This window comes from Cervus elaphus, chromosome 20 (assembly GCF_910594005.1).
Source record: "Cervus elaphus chromosome 20, mCerEla1.1, whole genome shotgun sequence".
Classification (NCBI taxonomy): Eukaryota; Metazoa; Chordata; class Mammalia; order Artiodactyla; family Cervidae; genus Cervus; species Cervus elaphus.
The window spans coordinates 88,229,480-88,252,462 of NC_057834.1; the positions used below are offsets into that span (position 1 = coordinate 88,229,480).

The 22,983-nt window shown below is 39.2% G+C and overlaps 1 protein-coding gene across 1 annotated transcript in view; it reads right to left on the reverse strand.

Moving 5' to 3' along the window:
• Window positions 1-614: 614 nt before the first annotated feature.
• Window positions 615-22,983, reverse strand: part of GIPC2 (GIPC PDZ domain containing family member 2) — a 103,629-nt gene continuing 81,260 nt past the window's right edge. The window contains exon 6 of the mRNA XM_043877986.1: window positions 615-3,402. Within this exon, the coding sequence (XP_043733921.1) occupies window positions 3,257-3,402 (146 nt within the window). The 3' untranslated portion in view covers window positions 615-3,256. The remainder of the gene's footprint in view (window positions 3,403-22,983) is intronic.

The following is a 22,983-nucleotide window of genomic DNA, read 5'->3' on the forward strand; positions in this document are numbered from 1 at the left end:
ACTTTTGCTTGCCCTTCTAGCAGATAATAACCGTGAGTCATTTCTTGGAACTAGGTTTTCAGGTAACAGGTAGGGACAGGCCGTGCCATTGGTACACTTCACAATCTTAGAAACATTTTATAATCATAATAAATTACTCTGATAGCGCTTTCAACCTGTGTCAAGAAGATAATAAAAGTGCATTTTACACAGAGCACTAATACTTGGGACTGTGAGTTGAATAGCATCTGCTCTTTACTCACTCACAGCTTGAGTAAAATACTCACCTGTCCTTTTAATCTATTACTTCCTCAAGAATCACAGCATACTATTAGTATCCATATTTTTCAGCTGTATCACAGAGTGAAAGGGTAATCATATGATCATTCTTTTAAATCTTTGGTGGATAATTATGCCCTATTAGAAGAACCATTATTTTGAAAACACCATTTGCAGATGAAATTCATTTTGCTACTATGCTAGGGAGGCAATGATAACTGAAGGAAACAGGAGGGCTCTCTCTGGACTTCATGGAGGTCTAGCAACAACATGGAGCTAAACAAAGTGTGCCTCACTTGGAAAATGTCTACTTGTTTAAGGTGTGGGGGAATACTGCAAATTAAACATTATTTGGAAAAATTATCTCTATTTAGCTAAATATCTGTCATATTAGACTATTGGCTACAGCAGCTCCAAAAAGAGGTTAACTGATTAAATCTTTTATAATTGAATTCTTAAAGAGTTTCACATGGTATAATTATATAACTGTGTTGCTGAAACATCACAGAAACCCAAAATGTACTCATTTGTAATCATCAGAATGTGTAGACATGGTCAGAGCCAAGCTACGTTCAAGAACCCAGTGTTCAAACATCCTTTGAATTTTCTCCACCAAAAAAAAAAAAAACAGAGTGAGCTCTTAGTGGTCACTGAAAGGTGTTGTTTTGTGTGAAAGGAAAACAAGAATAAAATAAATAAATAAAACAAGAATCAACATTTTAAAAAGAATAAAACAATCATCCTCCACTAGGAAAAAAAAGTTCTTTGAGAAAATACAACAGAGTTCTGAAAATGTTTAGCGGTTCCCAGAAATATGGCCCAGTTTAAAAAATGCCTGTGTCATTGTAGCAGTAGAAGGGTAGCCCCATCTTGTAGACTGTGAGACCTGAAAAGCTGTTTTTTTCATGCACTGGGAATTTTACCAAAGGCACAAAAAGAGATATATTTTCAGGTAAAAGAACAAAATGACATAAAGAAACTGACCTTGTTATCAGTTTAGCAGTAGACATGAGAGAGAACATTTCAAGACAAAAATCTATTACTAGGAAAGCACCTGTGCCCAGCTAAGACCCTTAATGATAAATGCTCATCTAACGTTAACAAGCAAGTTACAGTTGCAATTGTACATGATTGTCAGTACCTTACACATCAAAATTCTAGACAGACATGGTAAGGACAACTACTTTGTAAATATGAGATTCCATAAATCACAGGGAATTTGCACCAAGTGTCAGCATTCATCCATACCCAAGAGGGAAAGAGAACCAGACAGCATCAATAATAAACAATGCTTCATCATCTAAAATCTAACATCTAGTGCCAAAAAATTTATGTTTTGTTTAAACTGAAATATTTCTGTGAGCCTCCTAAGTCATCCAATAACTTTCCTATCCCTAAAAATATCAGCTCTTTTATAGTATGTTCGTCCATGAGAAATGGTATTAAGAATTAACAGTATGTGGGAACCTCCATAAGAAATTCACTAAACAAGCAGCAAGAAATGACTACAGCCTAGGCTGGATCCTATTTCCAAATGATGGGCAAGGGCAATAAGACAATCCACTTCCTCTAAACTATTTTTGTTACATGTTAATGACAGTTTCTGTGAAGGTTTCAGATCAATGAGATGAAGAATATCAAGCTTCAAAGAATTAAATGTATGTGAAAAAGAGGGTGGAAGGCAGTAAAACTGAAGTTGCACAAGAAAACAAGTTATGTAAGCATTAACCCAGCATGAAAAGGGAACTACTTCTGATTTCCTAGAATACACCTCACACAGGTTATTATTTCTGATTACTATGGCAGCATGCAGCATTTTCCATCTAACACTTTAGAAAAATGCTTGGTCACACCATGCTCTGCCTTATTAAATGATCTATGTTGAAACCATCCATTTCCATCTCCCTTACATCTGTAAAATGTCAAGAAACAGTGATAAGACAGTCATTTACCCTCAATTTTCTCAATAATGTAAGGTTTTAGAGAGAGTGCATTAGAACTCCAAAGTAATAGAATAATATATTTTTCTCAACTTTCCCTTCCTCCTGCATTTTCACTTGGGGGAAATCTGTTCTGATAGTATCTCCTTTAAAGTTTAGGAGGCTTAAAAGTTTTGCTCTTTAACCACCCCCAAAAATATCCTCAAACATAGCTATTTTCTGAGTAAACATCTTTCAAAAGAAAAGTTCTACAAAGACTATAAAAAACTTTCTCTGGAATGCTTATAAAGGGTAACATAAGAATAGGTATGAGTGGAAAAGAAAGTGTTGTAAGAACTGCTAAAAAAAATCAAACATTAGTGTTTTCTAAGCTATCTTCCTCTTTTTCGCCTTCTTCTACACATGCAAACACATATACAACACAATAGATTTCAACAAGTTTAAGAATCAAGAAAGCAATTACAAAGAAGCAAAAAATAAAAGTTAATCAATCCTTGTTTTAACAAAGACAGAAAGTAGGCCCTAGACTTTAATAAGCTGTAGGAATCTTCCTCCCCTAACTCAGCAGGTTTAAAAAATATATGTTACTAGACATCTAGTAGGCATAATTCACATTTCATGTTCTGAACCCATCCTGTTCAAACTATTATAACAAAATGAAGATGCTATGAGGCAAACTATACTGCAATCCTAGTTTTTACTGCATTAAGACCTTGCAAAAGAACTACAAAGCTACTGCAATCAACTTTTATGTGAAAAACAAAACACAGCTGTCAATGGGAAACAAAATAATCTATCTAGAAATACTCTCTAAAACTAACTTTTAAAAAGTTTTTGAATGAATATTAAAATTGGTTACATTTGAGGTAATTTATCTTAAGCATGCTACATATACAACTGCATTAAAAAAGTGCCCCAAAATCAAGACTATATTTCAGAAGAATGTATTCATACACATAAAACCAAGCCAGAGTCCATAACAGTGTCTGAAGGCAGATCTTACTTTTCTCTTAAGGAACAATGGTTCATTCTTCCAGAGTCGATCATTCACATCATAATCATTCTTGTTTGGCATCACCAATGACTCCCCAAACATCAAACACAAATTCATCTGGGAACGCAAAGTCTCCAAGAGTTTCATCAAGTGCCACAGCAAATTCATCTGGGTTACTTTTGTCCTTTCCAGCTTCAAACATTGTAGTAGCTATCAAAAATAATTTTTAAAAATTAATGATATATGAAACAGCATCAGAGGACTGAGAAAAGGGGCAACAGGAAAAGCATTTTCTAAAAGTTACACAGATACATATATACATACTTCTAGCACACACAAAAAAATAAGATGCTATCATCACATATCAAGTTAGCAAAGACGTTTTAAACCACCTATCTTCTGCACCCAGGTTTGCAGCTCCTACCCCTTACCTCTCCTCTGTCCTGAAGTCCGTCAGGTAGGAACTGCTGGTGTTCCTCTGGGTGGAGCAAGAGTTCCTGAAAGCAACCCTGTGGCCAACTCAGACAGGAAACCCGGAGTACACCCGTCCCCACCTCCCCACAGTCACTAGCTCTTTCTGTCCCCTCTGCCAGTACCCCACCGGCAACTATGAAAAAAAGACAAAGAATAACAGCTTGTAATGGAGCAATCAAGCTAGAGAGAAGGGGGGGAATCTGTCTACTCGTGGAATTGAGGTAGCTCTTTTTGAGTCCATTTCCAGTTTGGGTTAGAAAGTGAAGATGCTGCCCTTGTTCTGTTTTTCTAATGAGTTGCCTGGACATATTTTATGTCTGGGAAACCAGCATCTTCAGGAGTAAACATTCCCATGAGACTTGCCCCACCTGGCGGGGACCCCGTAAGACTCAGCTGGCTTTTTGTCATTCCTCTAAAGCACTAGCTACCAGAAGAGACAGTGTGGATGCGATCTGGGACTTCGGTGAAAAACTGCTGGGTGAAGGGAAACAGCAAAGCCCAGCCTCTTTTTTCCCCCAGGTTAATATTTATATATGTATACATATATTTATATATATGGTTGTGCCGGTACTGCTGCACACAGACTTTCTCTGGTTGTGTAAGCAGGGGCTGCTCTTCATCGTGGTGAGCAGGCTTCTCATTGCACTGGCTTCTCTTGTTACAGAGCACAGGCTCTGGGCACACGCGTTTCAGTAGCGGCAGCATGCAGGCTCCGAAAGTATGGCTCACGGGCTCAGTTGCTCCATGGCATGTGGAATCTTTCCAGACCGGAGATCACACTCGTGTCCCCAGCATGGGCAGGCGGATTCTTATCTGCTGTACCACCAGGGCAGTCCTCAGGTTAAGGTTAAACAAACCAAAAGTTGTATGATTTCTATGAATGAGCCAAGAGGTTGGTCCTTCCAGTTAAAATCCACTAGGTCTCTTAAGGACATTTAAGAACTGTTCCTCATCTCAAACATTTCAGTACTAACATGGGTCGGCTAGGGGGAAGCGGGGAGATGTGGCCCATAGAGGAGCACCATAATCAGAGCAGAAGTGGGATGTGGATGCGGCGACCTGGGGCAAGGGTCAAAGTCCTAATTAAGTAAGAAGGCCTTCCTCTTGGCTGGACAGCCTGGCATAGGGTGGAGTCCAGGGGGGTAAAGGGGGCATGGGGGAGGGGAGAGGAAGACAGCAGCCACACTGATGAGAGATTGGTTATATACATGGGCACGGATCACATAAGCATATAAACATTGAATAATGGGAACTAAGTTTTGTCACTATCAGAGAAAGATTAATAGGAAAAAGGAGAAAACTAGAATGAACCCTGCTAAATTAGAATTGTAGGGATCAGTAAAATATGTATTTTTAGAGACAGATGAAAAACTACAGAGGTAAAGACATGAACACACACATTCCCCAATCCACTGGGAGGGCCTGGGAGAAGCAACATCCCAATAGTAATGAGCAGACAAAACACCCAGATCTTGGTTGTTAAATATCACTCTCCATTAAAAAGAATCAGAGTTCCTCAGACAAAAGGCTGATTCCAGGGCTGGAGTAGGCAAAGTACAATATGAACCAAGAATATCTCCTCCGAAAGTAATGGCTCCCAAAAAATGGTGGGAACATGTGAAAAGACACAGATATCAGGGTGGAAGAATTCCCATTGACCAATGAGGGACAAACAGGAAACCAAAAATCCATAATGAAATGATTGGTTGATTGACAAATGGATGAAAGGTTGGTTGGTTGATTCACAAGGAACAGGATATTTACATAGCTTCAAAATATGTCCTCACCAAATACTTATTATGAAGAGGATAACTTTACAGTGGAGAAGCTTAGCAGATACAACCTAAAGAAGTCATCAACATAACATCATAAACAGAACAAGTCAAAGTCCTGTGCCTGCAGGTAAAATATAATGCAAAGAACACAGCACCACGTTTGTGATATTTCTGCCAGAGGTGCAACCTGAATGCTATTACGAAAAAATAATGCAAAACTGAGGCACATTCTACAAAATAACTGACTTGTACCCCCTCAAAAGTGTGAAGGTCATAAAAATCAAGGCTGGGAAACTGTTTCAAATTGACACAAGGAAAAATAACACAGGATTTTGAACATGCTCTTTTGCTGTAATGGATATTAAGGCACTTGGTGAAACAAAAACAGGACATGATTAGATGTTAGTAATATACCAATGTTAATTTCATGATTTGGATGGTTATTTTAGGGTTAGACAGAAGAATATCTTTGTTTATAGGAAATACACACTAAGGTATTTGGGGGCAATAGTATATTGTTAATTTATTCTCAAATGGTTCAAGAGAAAAAAAATTTTGTACTGTATAACATTTCTATAAGTTTTGAGATTGCCTCAAAAAATATTTTAAGCAATAAAAAGTGAGGTAAAATTGAATCTCTTCCCTTCATCATCCCCCCATCTCTCACCTTGCCCCAGGCTTCAACCATGACCCCAAAGCTTCTCCATTTACCATTAGCCTAGAAATACACACTTCAAAAGCGAAGGAGGTCCAGCTGCAGGCAGATCTATTCCAACCCAAGGGCCCTGCCAAGTTTCTTGAAACTTTTATGTTATTTTCAATGTACGCCAAGGCTGGCCAGGATATAGTGAAGCAAACACTCAAATATACTGGTGTGGAACTTGGTATTAATAAATTTGGCTTTTGAAAAACAATTTGACAACAAGTATCTATCTTTTAAAATGTTCACATCCTTTGATATATTATTACTATTTCCACTTCCGAGAATCTGTATGTTTTCTTCCAGTTTTATTAAGATAAAATTGACATACATTCCTGTACAGGTTTAAGGTACCCAGCATAAAGATTTCACTTATTTACATCATGAAATGATTACCACAGTAAGTTTAGTGAACATCCATCATCTCACACAGATACCAAAAAGTGTTTTTTCCCTTGCAATGAGAACTCTTAGGGTTTACCCTCTTAACTTTCATAAACACCCTAGGGCAGTGTTAACTATAGTCGGCAAGTGTGCATTCCTAGTACTTACTTATCTTACAACTCAAAGCTTGTATCTTTTAACTACCCTAAGCCAATTCTCCCTCCTCTTACCCTCCACTTCTGGTGGCCGCAAATCTGATCTTTTTCCATGAGCTTAGTTTTTGGTGTTTGGTTTTGTCTTCAGATTCCACATATAAGTGAGATCATATAGTGTTTTTCTTTCTTTGACTTATTTCACTTAGCATGTCAAGTCTCATCCATTTTGTCACAAATGGCAGGATTTCCTTTCTATGGCTGAATATTCCATTGTATATATACCTCAACTTCTTCATTCACCTGCCCATAAGGTACTTAGGTTATTTGCTAAGTCTATTTTCTTAGACTGGTGTGAATAATGCTTCTACAAACACAGGGTACAGATATCTCTTCAACACAGTATCTTCATTTCCTTCACATAAGAGAATCTATACTTTTTTAAAAAATCTTAAAAATAGAAAGGAATTTAGCATTAATATTTTGTTTTAAAAAAACCCTAAGATACAGAATCAATTTTTTATTTAATAAGACACAGGATCATGAAGTCACCTTTAGTATGATGAAATAAATTAAATGAACTATTTTGAAGTAATTTTAAACAATGTTTACAACTTTGCAATATTGTGAGGAAATATTTTTGTTTTAATATTTACTGAAAAAGTACAAAAATTTTATATTACAATCACACTACATTTTTACAAAAACTTCTACATAGCATGGGTAAAAAGAGAAGTGTACGTTAAAGTAATTGTAATAAAAATATTGTTAGAATCTAGGCGACTGCTGTGAAGTGCTATTTAAAAAGTCTTTTAACCATACTGTATGTTTGAAAATCACCATTATAAAATATTATGGAGAAAGACCTCTACACAGACAATGGAAGAAAATTTAAAATACAGTAGATAAATCCAAATTGGAGAGAAAGTTTTTGAGTTTTTTTTTTAGCTATGGCCTATTCAATGCAGTAAAACTATATGCGCTCGTGGGTAGCAGCCGTATTTTAGAAATTATTTCCTATGCCACTGAGAAACACTCTAATGTCTATAAGGAATGCTGCTCTTTCAACAACATCACAGTCAAGAAAGGAGGAAAGCGGCCCTCAGAGTGCATTTCCACACAGTGAGAACCAAGTGCTCAGGAAACAGACTCTTGATATTCCCCATTCACCGGGAGGTTCCGAGTCCCTTCGCTCCTTAGGTAGTCTTGCCTTGGGTCTTAACCACAACACTAGCTTCACCATGGCTGGCCGCAGAGAAGTCCCAATGCTTTGCTTCCATCTCTGACTTCTCTCAGAAGTTTACAATATTCCTTTCTGAATAAAGGCTGCACAAGTCTTCTAGCTTGTGTTCTGTTAGCATCTCAAGCAGCATGTCAAGAAACCAAATGACTTCTCTCTGGATGAACTGCTACTCCTTCTGTTGCTACCGGTGTCATCAGCAGTGCAATCATTCTGCCTATTACCTTTCTCTTCCTGCCTGTATACCAAACACTGCCTCCCCTTGATTCTGTTTCTGCAACCTCTCTAATCTTCACTCCACTCTGCCACCATGCTATTTCCTTTTATGCTATATGTATATACCTAATAAATACACACACACACACATTGAAGGCTTGTTTTATTCCAGGCTGTGGGCTAAGGATTTAGCAAATAAAAATCTTCTTTAACCTTTGTGACAGTCCTAAAAGGGAGATGTCACCATCGCTTCCCATCGCAGTTTTCTGCTGCTGCTCGGTAACCACCCCCAACCTTTGTGGCTCACGGTTCTGTGGGTTGACTGTGCTCAGCGGGGCGGTTCTCCCTTGGGTCTCTCATGTTGTTGCAGTCAGCACCAGGGGTTGGAGTCATGTGAAGCCTCATCGGGCTTCTTCACTGACATGTCTGCATCTCAGCTGGAATGACTGGAACAGCTGGGGACTGGTGAACATCTCTCTACCCTGCTTTTTGTTGAGGTTATACCATGCTATTTCTGTAATCTCCGGGTCTAGTCATAAACCATCTCTCAGAGGCACATTATATTTCTCTTCCTAAAGGACAGCTCTGATCCTTATAGGTAATAAGACGAAAGAACCAGGAAGCTCCTCTCCACCTCTGGACTGTGTCATTCACATATATGAAAATATTCCTTTGGTCACAGGTACAATCTTAAAAACTCTACACCCTAGTCTGGCACTCTGATCCGAAGTACCCCCACGTCCCAAATGGCTTACTCCTTTGCACTAATGTTGTACCTTAGAAATCTGACAACTCCAAAAAACCCATCTTTCCTCTCCTTTCTACCTTTGCCCAGGACAGCCTCCTCCTAATCCCAGCTCCACCATTAAACTCCTTTGTCTCCCTCAAGGCGCCTTCCTCCATGAAATTCTGGGTCCCCAACTGGTGGAAGTGATATCTGCATTCCCTAAAGCCTTCTGCCTTCCAAGTGCTATCATACTTGAATACGTAAACATATTGCCTGAGATCTTGGCAAAATACTGATACTGCTTCAGTAGTTCTGCAGTAAGGTCTGAGATTCTGCATTTCCAATGACCGCCAGGTAATGCCAGTCCCTAGACCACACTTTGAGGAAAAAGGTCTTATAGAGCATATTTAACATTGCTCTACATTGTCATTATTTTCATCTACATATCACCCCTATTAAAAAAATTAACTCCCAACAGATCTTGAATAATTTAGTCAGTCTTTTATGCCTAGGGGAACTAGTTTGAAATCTTATATACAGTATGTGCTGGTAGATGGGTAGGTACAGAAAGAATCCTTGTAATTACACTTAATGAATTTTTGCACCCACACAGTTAGCACACACTCAAGAAAGTAAGGCCCAGAACTCTGATCCTGTAGCCAGGATGTGAAAGAGAAGCCAAAACTTAAAATATTGCAAAAGTAGGATGCAAGTTCAGAATTTTGTTTAGGCTACAATGCTAAATATTTCTCATAGGGCCTACAGACAGCCTTTATTGAGACAGTTACCTGAAGATCATACTGACATATGGGTGATATACAATCTCTTTAAGGAAGAAATAACATGTGCACAAATAAAAGATACCAGGGGGAGGGGATATTCATTTACCTATGGTTGATTCATGCTGATATTTGGCAGAAACAAACACAATATTGTAAAACAATTATCCTCCAATTAAAAATAAATAAATTTCAATAAAGCAAAAAATAAAAGATATAAGGAAATCTATGGACCATTCAGAAGCAGAAAATAATGGTGCATATGACTGATGCTCTTAAATGCTGGAGGCAACAATGACCAGGATCAGATGTTCACTGATGGACACTGAATCAGATCTACCCTGACTTGCAATCTCTGGTTGGTGTTCTCTAGTCACAAGATGAAAAAAAAAGAAAAAAGAAGATGGTTTAAAATGCCCAAACAGCAACCTTAAAGTCCTAACTGTACAATCTCACTATGTTGGCACAGCAGAAAGAAAAACTCCCGTCCTAAATACAGCCCCAGACTTGGCCAGACCCACTACATGCTTCTACCTTTACTACCACTACCATATTACTGGTAATAATTGTTAGTGATCATTGCTGAGAATGATAATGGCTATACCTATGATTCATGATGCGACAGAAACTTTACACATATTTAATGTAATGCCTTGGCAACCCAATAAGGTGGTTTTTTATCATACCCTTTTACAAAGACAAATAAGTTATGGTTCAAAGTTTAATAATTTGCCAATGGCTAAAGCTTCAGAGAAGATATCAGGACTCTTACTCCCAGTGGATTCACTATTTTTGTGCCTCTTAACAGACATTCAGTCAACAAACATTTACCAAGTATTTACTCTTGGAGAAATACTGGGGTAGGAGCTGGGATTAAAAACAGAATAAGTTATCTGTCTTCCATAAACCCCTGGTCTTGTAGAAGCAAGAAAAGTATCAATTAGGCAGCTTCATAGTTATGCTGGAAATATTGTATGTAATATAGTGCTCCATAGATCTTTGCAAAACCTGTAATTTACTATATATTTTAAAAGAAATTAAGAACAGAGCATGCCCTGAACAAATTATGAATTGTTTGCTAATGTTCATAAATTTGATATGTCTATAAATTATAAACATAGATTTTGAATATGTTTTACAGGAAAAACAAGCTGGTATTATAAAAGATTGAATCTCTGATTTAAGAGAAAAGCAAAGGAAACTTTTAAAAAAGGAAGTACTTTTTAGAAAGTTTTATTACACTGACATAGTGACAGCTACTAAAATGCGTTTAATCTATTAACTATATTAGGTCTGCAATATGCCACAGTAATATTTATCACCTGAATATAAACTGGCAAAAAAAAATATACCACTAAAATGCAGAATTTGTTATACCACATAAAGCAGCTAAGTGCTGACCTCTAGTGGCCGTACTGAGAATACCTTTATATTAACACCGCTACTAAATAATCTTTGCGTGCTAAGTCGCTTCAGTCGTATCCGCCTCTTTCAGACGCTATGGACTGTAGCCCGCCAGCCTCTTCTGTTCATGGGATTCTCCAAGCAAGAATACTGGAGTGAGTTGCCATGCCCTCCTTCAGAGGATCTTCCCAACCCAGGGATCGAACTCACGCCTCTTACATCTTCTACGTTAGTAGGCAGGTTCTTTACTGCTAGCACCTGGGAAGCTGGAAAGTCTTGAGGAAAGTGAGGCAGTGAGCTATGGAAATATCAGAAGATGCATGTAACCATGAGCCATGTAAATATCTGCAGATCTCTGGGAGAAAAGTGATCCAGGAGGAAGTTCACAGGCCCCACGAAGGATGCTAGCTAACATGTTCTGGTGATGGTTTAGTCACTAAGTCGTGTGCGACTCTTGCAACTCCATGGAGTGTAGCCTGCCAGGCTCCTCTGTCCATGGAATTCTCCAGGCAAGAATACTGGAGTGGGTTGCCATTCCCTTCTCCAGGGGATCTTCCTGACCCAGGGATCGAACCCTGATCTCCCACTTTGCAGGCAGATACTTCACCAGCTGAGCCACCTGAAAATCAAACCTGAGTCTCCTGCATTGGCACACAGATTCTTTACCAACTGAGCTACGAGGAACACCCTCAATAACCTTTACGTCATTATTAATTACAAACTTATTTTGGTGATATAGGTCAATTTATATTTTCCATTTTTAAATACTTAAACATAACTTTTAGATATAAGATAGCACTGCAGGTGAAAAATCTTAGAATCAAAGTCCCAAAACTAAATCTCAGTCCTTAGCTTGTTAGCTGATTTTAGACAAGTTACCAAATGTCTCTGAATCTGTCCTCAAATCTAGAAAATGGCACATAGCAGGATTTAGATAAAGGTAAATAATCGCTATTGTTCATTTTAACCATTAAATCTATAACTGTGCCTCTATGTAAGGTCTCCAACACTTACTTTCCCTAATACTTTCCATAAATATCGACCCATTTCAAGCAACTTACATATGTGTCAAACATCAAAAAACAGAGCTAGCATAGAATGTTTAATGAAAATCTATTTCCAAAATTTCATTGGCTTTATCTGAGAAGGATGACTTTCTATAGTGTTCATTACTTTTAATTCACTGAAAAAAAAAAGAAAATAATTCTAGGAAGAAATGTTATTATCTCTAAATAATATTATCATACACTTTTAAAAGAGCTTTAAAGATTTTACAGGGTTTCCCAGGTGGCACTAGAGGTAAAGAACCTGCCTGTCAATGTAAGCAATGGGTTCAATACCTGGGTGGGGAAGATCTCCAGCATGGCAACCCACTCCAGTATTCTTGCTTGGAGAATCCTATGGACAAAGGAGCCTGGCAGGTTACAGTCCATAGGGTCACAAAGAGTTGGACATGACTGAAGTGGCTAAGCACATTAAAGATTTTACAGGAAAAAGACTACTAAGAAACTATCATTCAAATTTCCTTCTGACATATTTCTAGATCTCTTTATAAATTAGAAATCCTAAAATTCTGAAGTTGCTGGAATGATCTCCAAACTCCTAAACTGATATCATCAGAACCTACTGTAGTTCCATATACAATTTACAGAACTTCCTTAAATATTCATGAAGAAACTTGCATGACAACTTCCCTTTAAGTTAGGTCAATCCCATATAAGGTCTTACAGGACTCAAAATCTTCCAGAAACCATTTTCTCCCATGGATAACATACCAAGGCAAGCCACACTGGCTGACATTGGGTTGGTTGTGAAATAGGTCACAACTTTACAACCAAATGAAGTACTATTCCCTTCCAATAGTAGAAGAACACAGTATTAGTTGCTCAGTCATGTCTGACTCTTTACGACCCCGTGAGGATGTAGCCTGCCAGGCTCCTCTGTCTGCGGAATTCTCCAGGCAAGAATCCCGGAGTGGGCAGCCATTCCCTTCTCCAGGGGACCGTCCCCACCCCAGGGATCGAACCAGGGTCTTCCGCATTGCAAGTATTCTTTACCGACTGCATTCTTTACCAGCTGAGCCACCAGGGGACCCCTTCATAAACTCATTCAAGTTGTTTTCCATTTCCTAATGGTAAATACATACTAGTGCTTTTCTGAGGATAGGATTTCAGGTTTTAGTCATTTTATTGCCATATTCCTTCTTTAAATTTTTAACAAAAGCATATTAACAACTCCAAAATAACATGATATCAATGTAATTTGCATTAAGACCTAACATTTCCGAAAGCTAAGAAATACTTGGAATACAAACAAGTATATTCATTTGTCTGTTGAATCAGTGTCACATTTGTGATTCATATTTCATGCTAATCAGATATAAATAATGAGAGAAATTCCTAATTTAACAATGGCTGACATTCTCCAAATAATTACTTTCCTTAAACTTTACCTCCCTAGGTGACTGATCACATTGCTAATCATGTATAATGATAATGACTTTTTGTGTCACTGGAGAATTTTCTACAGATGATTAATTAACTTTATAAAGTGATTACTAGTTAATTTACAAGGAATTTGTGAGAAATGTTTAGTGCCCTGAATTTGTCAAAGTGAAAGAAAATTGATCCTTAAAGTAAGGACCCTACTTTAATTAAGATTGTTTCTTAATTCATCCATAATTATTGTACCATTGCCCAACACTCTTCCCTGTACACTTGTATATTTTAATAACAAAAGATTTATTGTTAAATATAATTTATTTAGCTATGCCTAATTTATACTTAAGTAGCAATAGGACCTATGCCCAAAATCAAGTTCTAAAGCTGAGCACTGCTTTAAGTTCTCATTTTTGAAAAGTGTGGTTCTCCTAAAGTTTATCCAGACCCAGCAACTGATACCCTAATTCCTGAATCTTACAATGTTTATACAGTATACAATATGAAAACCTCTTAGTTGAATAGAGATATATTATTTTTCTAACATATACCTGAGTTTAAGCGGGCTTCCCTGATAGCTCAGTTGGTAAAGAATTGGCCTGCAATGCAGGAAACCCCTATTCAATTCCTGGGTCGGGAAGATTCACTGGAGAAGGGATAGGCTACCCACTCCAGTATTCTTGGGCTTTCCTTGTGGCTCAGCTGGTAAAGAATCTGCCTGCAATGAGGGAGACCTAGGTTCAATCCCTGGGTTGGGAAGATCCCCTGGAGAAGGGAAAGGCTACCCACTCCAGTATTCTTGCCTGGAGAATTCCATGAACTGTATAGTCTGTGGGATAGCAAAGCAAAGAGTTGGACGTAACTGAGCAACTTTCACTTCACCTAAGTTTAAGAACTTTGATATCTCTAAATCCACTTTACTTTCATTGGCAAGTTTATTTGCATAACTGTTACAGGCCCACATCATTTATGCAAATCTCTCTATTTTTCCAAATACAAACAGGCTGGGAGAAATGTTTTAAAGCACTTTCTTTCTATAGGATCATCTCAGCTCTTACTTTGGATCCATGTACAGCAGGGAGGTATTATAAGCAAATTTTATATTTCTCTTTAAGGAACTAGAAAAGAGTACCCTTTTTTTAAATTACATCATCTGTATAGCCAACAGAAATTTTGTTTTTAAAGTTCAGACAGGCAGGGAAGAAATTAGGACAAAGTCTATAAGAAAAAAAGAAGATAAGTAGAAGTAGAAAAGGAAGAATGAGTTTTCAATATTTCTAGCTGATGCAGAGTAAAATACTTTACTTGGTAGCAAGTAAACCAAATATTCCAAATCTTTGACTTTAAAAAATTTATTAAATATCTGATACAAACACACTCACGCCAACACACACAGATGCAGACAGGTAACAAACTCCACCACTATCATGTTCACTCACTATTTCCCCACCCAGCATCCACTTGCCCTTCTTGATAAAGGGAACTCTCTATTAATCATCTTGCTTCAACATGGGAGAGGCCAGGACCTTCACAATCTCAGCCCTTGTACTTCAGAGTCTCTCTCTATTCCTTAGACAGAGCCTATGACCCAGACCTAACCACGTCCTTGGTCTCTGTGACTGGCTCACTAGAGACAATGAGACAATTCTGAGCATGTTGTTTGAATGACTTGGAAAAGGCCCTCCCCGTCTCCCATTGCGCTTGCCACCAAGAAGATGCAGAGGGTGGAGGCATGACTGTCATTTCGGCTCCCTGAGGGCAGGTCTGAAGCTGTTAGGGGATACCATGGAGACCTGAAATGAAGCCAGAATTGAGAGAAACCACATCCCAATGACAGCATGAGAACTCCAGATCTAACCATTTTTGAAGCAGGATTTACCTCTGAACTTTTCAGCTGTAAGAACCAAGACATTTTCCCTCCTCTTTTCCCTTAAACCAGTTGGAGATTTCTTGAGTTCATTTGTTTCATTTGTTATTTGCAACTGATAGAGTCTTAATAGATAAGTCAAGACTCTGACACCCTAATGATGAAATAGGAAATGCACATAATGCTGAAATGGCCTTGTTAGTCACACACCAAGTGTGTCTACTTTCCTCATGTTATTCGTTGTTCACAAGGTTTCAGTAACCTTATTAAATGGGTACAACTTTACTATTGTAATAAATATATAATTTATCCATTAAATATGATGTATTAAATACTTTTCATATGTCATTTACAAAATTTTTTCATACATATTTTTAAAATATATACATATTGTTAAATATGTCTTTACTGCAAAACTCAGACTTAAATTGAAGAAAGTAGGGAAAACCACGAGTTCATTCAGGTATGACCTAAATCAAATTCCTTATGATCATAAACAGGGAGTGACAAACGGATTCAAGGGATTAGATCTGAGAGACTGCCTGAAGAGCTATGGATGGAGGTTCTTGACATTGTACAGGAGGCAGTGATCAAGACCATCTCCAAGAAAAAGAAATGCAAAAATGCAAATGGCTGTCTGAGGAGGCCTTACAAATAGCTGAGAAAAGAAGAGAAGCAAAGATGAAGAGGAAAAGGAGGAAAGGAAAGATATACCTATTTGAATGCAGAGTTCCAAAGAAAAGCACAGATAAATAAGAAAGCCCTCCTCCGTAATCAATGCAAAGAAATAGAAGAAAAAAATAGAATGGAAAATACTGGAGATCTCTTCAAGAAAATTACAGATACTAAGGGAATATTATTTTTAACAAACTAGACAGCATATTAAAAAGCAGAGGCATTACTTTGCCAACAAAGGTCCGTCTAGTCAAGGCTATGGTTTTTCCAGTAGTCATGCATGGATGTGAGAGTTGGGCTATAAAGAAAGCTGAGCACTGAAGAATTGATGCTTTTGAACTGTGGTGTTGGATAAGACTCTTGAGAGTCCGTTGGACTTCAAAGAGATCCAACCAGTCCATCCTAAAGGAAACCAGTCCTGAATATTCGTTGGAAGGACTGATATTGAAGCTGAAACTCCAATACTTTGGCCACCTGACGTGAAGCACTGACTCATTGGAAAAGACTCTGAAGTTGGGAAAGATTGAAGGCAGGAGGAGAAGGGGACAACAGAGAATGAGATGGTTGGATGGCATCACCGACTCAATGGAAATGAGTTTGAGTAAACTCCAGGTCTTGTGATGGACAGGGAGGCCTGGTGTGCTGCAGTCCATGGGGTTGCAAAGAGTTGGACACGACTGAGCAACTGAACTGAACTGAACGGAATATTTTGTGCAAAGATGGGCACAATAAAGGACAGAAATTATATGGACCTAACAGAAGCAGAAGATATTAAGAAGAGGTGGCAAGAATACACAGAAGAATTATACAAAAAAGATCTTCATGATCCAGATAACCACAGTGTTGTGATCACTAGACTAGAGCCAGACATCCTGGAATGTGAAGTCAAGTGGGCCTTACAAAGCATTCACTATGAACAAAGCTAGTGGAGGAATTCCAGTTGAGCTATTTCAAATCCTAAAAGAGGAGGCTGTGAAAGTGCTGCACTCAATATGCCAGCAAATTTGGAATACGCAGAAGTGGCCACAGGACTTGAAAAGGTCAGTTTTCATTCCAATCCAAAGAAGGACAATGCCAAAGAATATTCAGACTACCGCACAATTGCACTCATCTCACATGCTAGCAAAGTAATGCTCAAAATTCTCCAAGCCAGGTTTCAACAGTATGTGAACTGTGAACTTCCAGATGTTCAAGTTGGAATTAGAAAAGGCAGAGGAACCAGAGATCAAACATCAGCTGGATCATCGAAAAAGCCAGAGAGTTCCAGGAAAACATCTACTTCTGCTTTATTGACTATATCAAAGCCTTTAACTGTGTGGATCACAACAAACTGTGGAAAATTCTTCAAGAGATGGGAATACCAGACCACCTGACCTGCCTCCTGACAAACCTGTATGCAAGTCAGGAAGCAACAGTTAGAACTGGACATGGAACAACAGACTGGCTCCAAATCAGGAAAGGAGTACATCAAGGCGGAATATTGTCACACTGCTTAATTAACTTATATGCAGAGTACATCATGTGAAATGCCCGGCTGGATGAAGCACAAGCTAGAATCTAGACTGCCAGGAGAAATATCAATAACCTCAGATATGCAGATGATACCACCCTTATGGCAGAAAGTGAAGAAGAACTAAAGAGCCTCTTGATGAAAGTGAAAGAAGAGAGTGAAAAAGTTGGCTTAAAACTCAACATTCAGAAAACTAAGATCATGGCATCCAGGCCCATCACTTCATGAAAAATAGATGGGGAAACAATGGAAACAGTGAGAGACTTTATTTTGGGGGGCTCCAAAATCACTGCAGACGGTGACTTTGGCCATGAAATTAAAAGATATTTGCTCCTTGGAAGAAAAGCTATGACCAAACTAGACAGCATATTAAAAAGCAGAGACATTACTTTGCCAACAAAGGTCTGTCTAGTCAAAGCTATGGTTTTTCCAGTGGTTGTGTATGGATGTGAGATTTGGACTATAAAGAAAGCTGAGCAGCAAATAATTGATGCTTTTGAACTGTGGTGTTGGAGAAGACTCTTAGAGTCCCTTGAACTGCAAGGAAACCCAATCAGTCCATCCTAAAGGAAATCAGTCCTGAATAGTCATTGGAAGGACTGATGTTGAAGCTGAAACTCCAAAACTTTGGTCACCTGATGCAAAGAACTGACTCATTGGAAAAGACCCTGATGCTGGGAAAGATTGAAGGCAGGAGGAGAAGGGGATGACAGAGGATGAGATGATCAGATGGCATCACCGACTCAATGGATATGAGTTTGAGTAAACTCCGGGAGTTGGTGATGGACAGGGAAGCTTGGCATGCTGCAGTCCATGGGGTCACAAAGAGTTGGACACGACTGAGCAACTGAACTGGACTGAACATATTGTTAAGTGATCACCACAGTAAATCAAGTTAACATCTATCATCATATATAGTATTTAAGTCCATAAAACAAAAAACAACTTATGCAGGAAATATTATTTATAGATTAAAATCTGAAGTTTAAAAGAGCTATACAATAAACAACCCAATCAAAAAAAATGGTACAGAAGACCTAAATAGGCATTTCTCTAAAGAAGACAAACAGATGCCCAACAGGCATGTGAAAAGATGCTTGACATCACTAACTATCAGAGAAATGCAAATCAAAACTATCATGTGGTGACCTCACTCCAGTCAGAATGGCCATCATCAAAAAGTTTACAGATAACAAATGCTGGAAAGGGTGTGAAAGAAATGGAACCCTTCTATACTGTTGGTGAGAATGTAAATTGGTGCAGCCACTGTGGAAAATAGTAGGGAGGTTCCTTAAAAAACTAAGAGTAGAGCTACCATATAACCCAGCAATCTGGAGGGGCAGTCCTAAGATGGCAGAGGAATAGGATGGGGAGACCACTTTCTCCCCAAAAAAATTCATTGAAAGATCATTTGCACGCTGAGCAAATTCCACAAAACAACTTCTGAATGCTAGCAGAGGACACCAGGCACCCAGAAAGGCAGCCCATTGTCTCCAAAAGGAGGTAGGACAAAATATAAAAGATAAAAAGAGAGACAAAATAGTTAGGGACGGAGACCCATCCCGGGGAGGGAGTCGTGAAAGAGAAGTTTCCAAACACCAGGAAACCCTCTCACTGGCAGGTCTGTGGGGAGTTTTGGATTCTCAGAAGGCAACATAACCAGGAGGAATAAATAAATAAATAAATAAAACCCACAGATTACGTGCCTAACTGCAACTCCCAGCGGAGAAGTAGCCCAGATGCTTGCATACCACCAGCAAGCGGGGGCTAAACAGGGAGGCACGGGCTGCATTGCTTAGGGTAGGGGCTGGGCCTGAATGTCCTAAGGACAATCTGAGGGGTCTAATGTGAGATAGCAACACAAATTGTGGGATAGCCAGAGAGAGAGAAAAAAAGAGAGAGGGAGAAGCTTCCTGTGAAAAACTCTAGCCTAAGGCACTGCTGGACCCTCACAGAACAAAGGACTGAGCCAATACCAGAGGAGAGCTAGCTGGCTGCAGACTGGCCCATCCCCTGCCGGAGGCAGAGAGGCAGGCAGGTGACAACCAGAGCCAGAAACGGGCGATCTTGGCCCCAGAGATGGGCAATCTTGGCCCCAGAGACGGCACCCTCTACCGAACTGCGAGCAGGCTCCCATTTGCTAACCAAGTCTTCCCGGGATCCTGAATGGTTGACATTCGCCAGGAGGGTCGCAGCCAGAGATCAGCTCCCCAGAGGAGACACATGGCGCTCCTGCTGCGCACCCAGGAAACCTAGCAGCTGGGACAGGGGAGGTGATAAGACGCACTGCCCAGCTGGGGAGAGTGCACTCGCCAAGCACCTGGTCGCCTGAGCTGCTCAGACCTGGGAAGGGCACAAAACACCTTTGTGGAGTACCCGAGAGCCTGAACCTGAGCGACTTAGACCTGAGGAGTGCACGCAACCCACAGCCTCCTTAGACAGTTCCCGGCAGGGGAACCTAGAGCCTGAGCAGTGTAGACGGGGAAAGCACATACGACGTGAGCGGGGGCAAACCCAGTGCGTCTGAGACACTGTGAGCACTCCCCATGCACACCAGTGATGTTTGTTTTCAGTGTTCCTCCCTGCCCACAGCACAACTGAGCAAGTGAGCCTAAATAAGTGACCACCACAGCCCCCTTGTGTCAGGGTGGAAATTAGACACTGAAGAGACCAGCAAACAGAAGAAGCCAAACTAAACAGAGGGAACTGCTTTGGAAGTGACAAGTGCAACAGATTAAAACCCTGTAGTTAGCACCGACTCTATTGGAAGGGGCCTACAGACCTTGGGAAGTATAAGTTGGAACAAGGAACTATCTGAAACTGAACTGACTCCACACTACCCACAACAGCTCCAGAGAAATTCCTAGATATACTTTACTATTATCATTTTTTAAATTTTTTTATTTTTAAGTCCTTTATTACTCCTTCAATTTTCATTTTTATAACCTACTATTACCTTGCAAAAAAAAAAAAGACCCTATTTTTAAAGCAAATTTCATATATATTTTTTATAATTTTTTTGATTTTGTTTTTTTTTTAATATTGTATTTTTGAGAGTCTAACCTCTACTCTAGATTTTTAATCTTTGCTTTTTTGTATTTGTTATCAATTTAGTACCTTTAAGAATCCAATCTTCAGTATCCATTTTCACTTAGGAGTGTGATCAACGGCTTGATTGCCCTCTCCCCCTTTTGACTCTTCTTTTTCTCCACCAGGTCAACTCTATCTCCTCCCTCCCCTTTCTCTTCTCTACTTAACTCTGTGGGTCTCTTTGGGTATTCTGGACTGTGGAGAACACTTAGGGAACTGATTACTGGCTAGATCTGTCTCTTCTCTTTTGACTTCCCTTCTTCTCCTCCTGGTCACCTCTATCTCCTTCCTCCCTCTTCTCTTCTCAATGTAACTCCATGAACCTCTCTAGGTGTTTCAGGCTGTGGAGAGCACATAGGGATTTGATTACTGGCTAGATTGCTCTCTCCCCTTTTGATTCCCCCTCTTCTCCACCTGGTCACCTCTATCTCCCTCCTCCCTCTTCTCTTCACCATGTAACTCTGCGAACCTCTCTGGGGGTCCCTCACTGTGGAAAATCTTTTCTCCATTAACCTAGATGTTTTATCAGTGGTGCTGTATGGATGGAGAAGTCTTGGGGTTACTGTAAGAATAAGACTGAAAACCAGAGGCAGGAGGCTTAAATCCAAAACCTGAGAACTCCAGAGAACTCCTGACTACAGGGAACATTAATTGATAAGAGTTCATCTAAAAGCCTCCATACCTACACTGAAACTAAGCTCCACCCAAGAGTCAACAAGTTCCAGAGCAAGACATACCAAGCTAATTCTCCAGCAATGCAGGAACATAGCCCTGAGCTTTAATATACAGGCTGCCCAAAGTCACACCAAACCATAGACACCTCAGAACTCACTACTGGACACTTCATTGCACTCCAGAGAGAAAAGATCCAGCTCCACCTACCAGAACACAGATGCAAGCTTCCCTAACCAGAAAACCTTGACAACCCCACCCACAGGGAGGAACCTCCACAATAAACAGTAACCACAAACTTCCAGCATACAGAAAAGCCACACCAAACATAGCAATCTAAACAAGATGAAAAGGCAGAGAAATACTCAGCAGGTAAACGAACATGATAAATGCCCACCAAATCAAACAAAAGCAGAGGAGATAGGGAGTCTACCTGAAAAAGAATCAAGAATAATGATGGTAAAAATGATCGAAAATCTTGAAAACAAAATGGAGTTACAGATAAATAGTCTGGAGATAAAGATTGAGAAGATGCAAGAAATGTTTAACAAGAACCTAGAAGAAATAAAAAAGAGTCAATCAATAATGAATAATGCAATAACTGAGATAAAAAACACTCTGGAGGGAACCAAGAGTAGAATAACTGAGGCAGAAGATAGGATAAGTGATGTGGAAGATAGAATGGTGGAAATAAATGAAGCAGAGAGGAAAAAAGAAAAAAGAATTAAAAGAAATGAGGACAACCTCAGAGACCTCTGGGACAATGTGAAACGCCCCAACATTTGAATCATAGGAGTCCCAGAAAAAGAAGAGAGATTACTGTACTCAACAAGGATCTCATTCAAATATGAAGGAAAATTAAAAAGCTTTAAAGACAAGCAAAAGCTGAGAGAATTCACCACCACCAAACCAGCTCTTTCAACAAATGCTAAAGGATCTTCTCTAGACAGGAAACACAGAAAAGTTGTATAAACTCGAACCCAAAACAACTAAGTAAATGGCAACAGGATCATACTTATCACTAACTACCTTAAATGTAAATGGGTTGAATGCCCCAACCAAAAGACAAAGATTGGCTGAATGGATACAAAAACAAGACCCCTATATATGCTGTCTACAAGAGACCCACCTCAAACCAAGGAACACATACAGGCTGAAAGTGAAGGGCTGGAAAAAGATATTTCACACAAATGGAGACCAGAAGAAAGCAGGAGTAGCAATACTCATATCAGACAAAATAGACTTTGACATAAAGGCTGTGAAAAGAGACAAAGAGAGACACTACATAATGATCAAAGGATCAATCCAAGAAGATATAATAATTATAAATATATATGCACCCAACATAGGAGCACTGCAACATGTAAGGCAAATGCTAACAAGGATGAAAGGGGAAATTAACAGTAACACAATAATAGTCGGAGACTTTAATACCCCACTCACACCTATGGATAGATCAACTAAACAGAAAATTAGCAAGGAAACAAAAACTTTAAATGATACAATGGACCAGTTAGACCTAATTGATATCTATAGGACATTTCACCCCAAAACAATGAATTTCACCTTTTTCTCGAGTGCACAAAGAACCTTCTCCAGGATAGATCACATCCTGGGCCATAAGTCTTGCCTTGGTAAATTCAAAAAAATTGAAATCATACCAAGCATCTTTTCTGATCACAATGCAG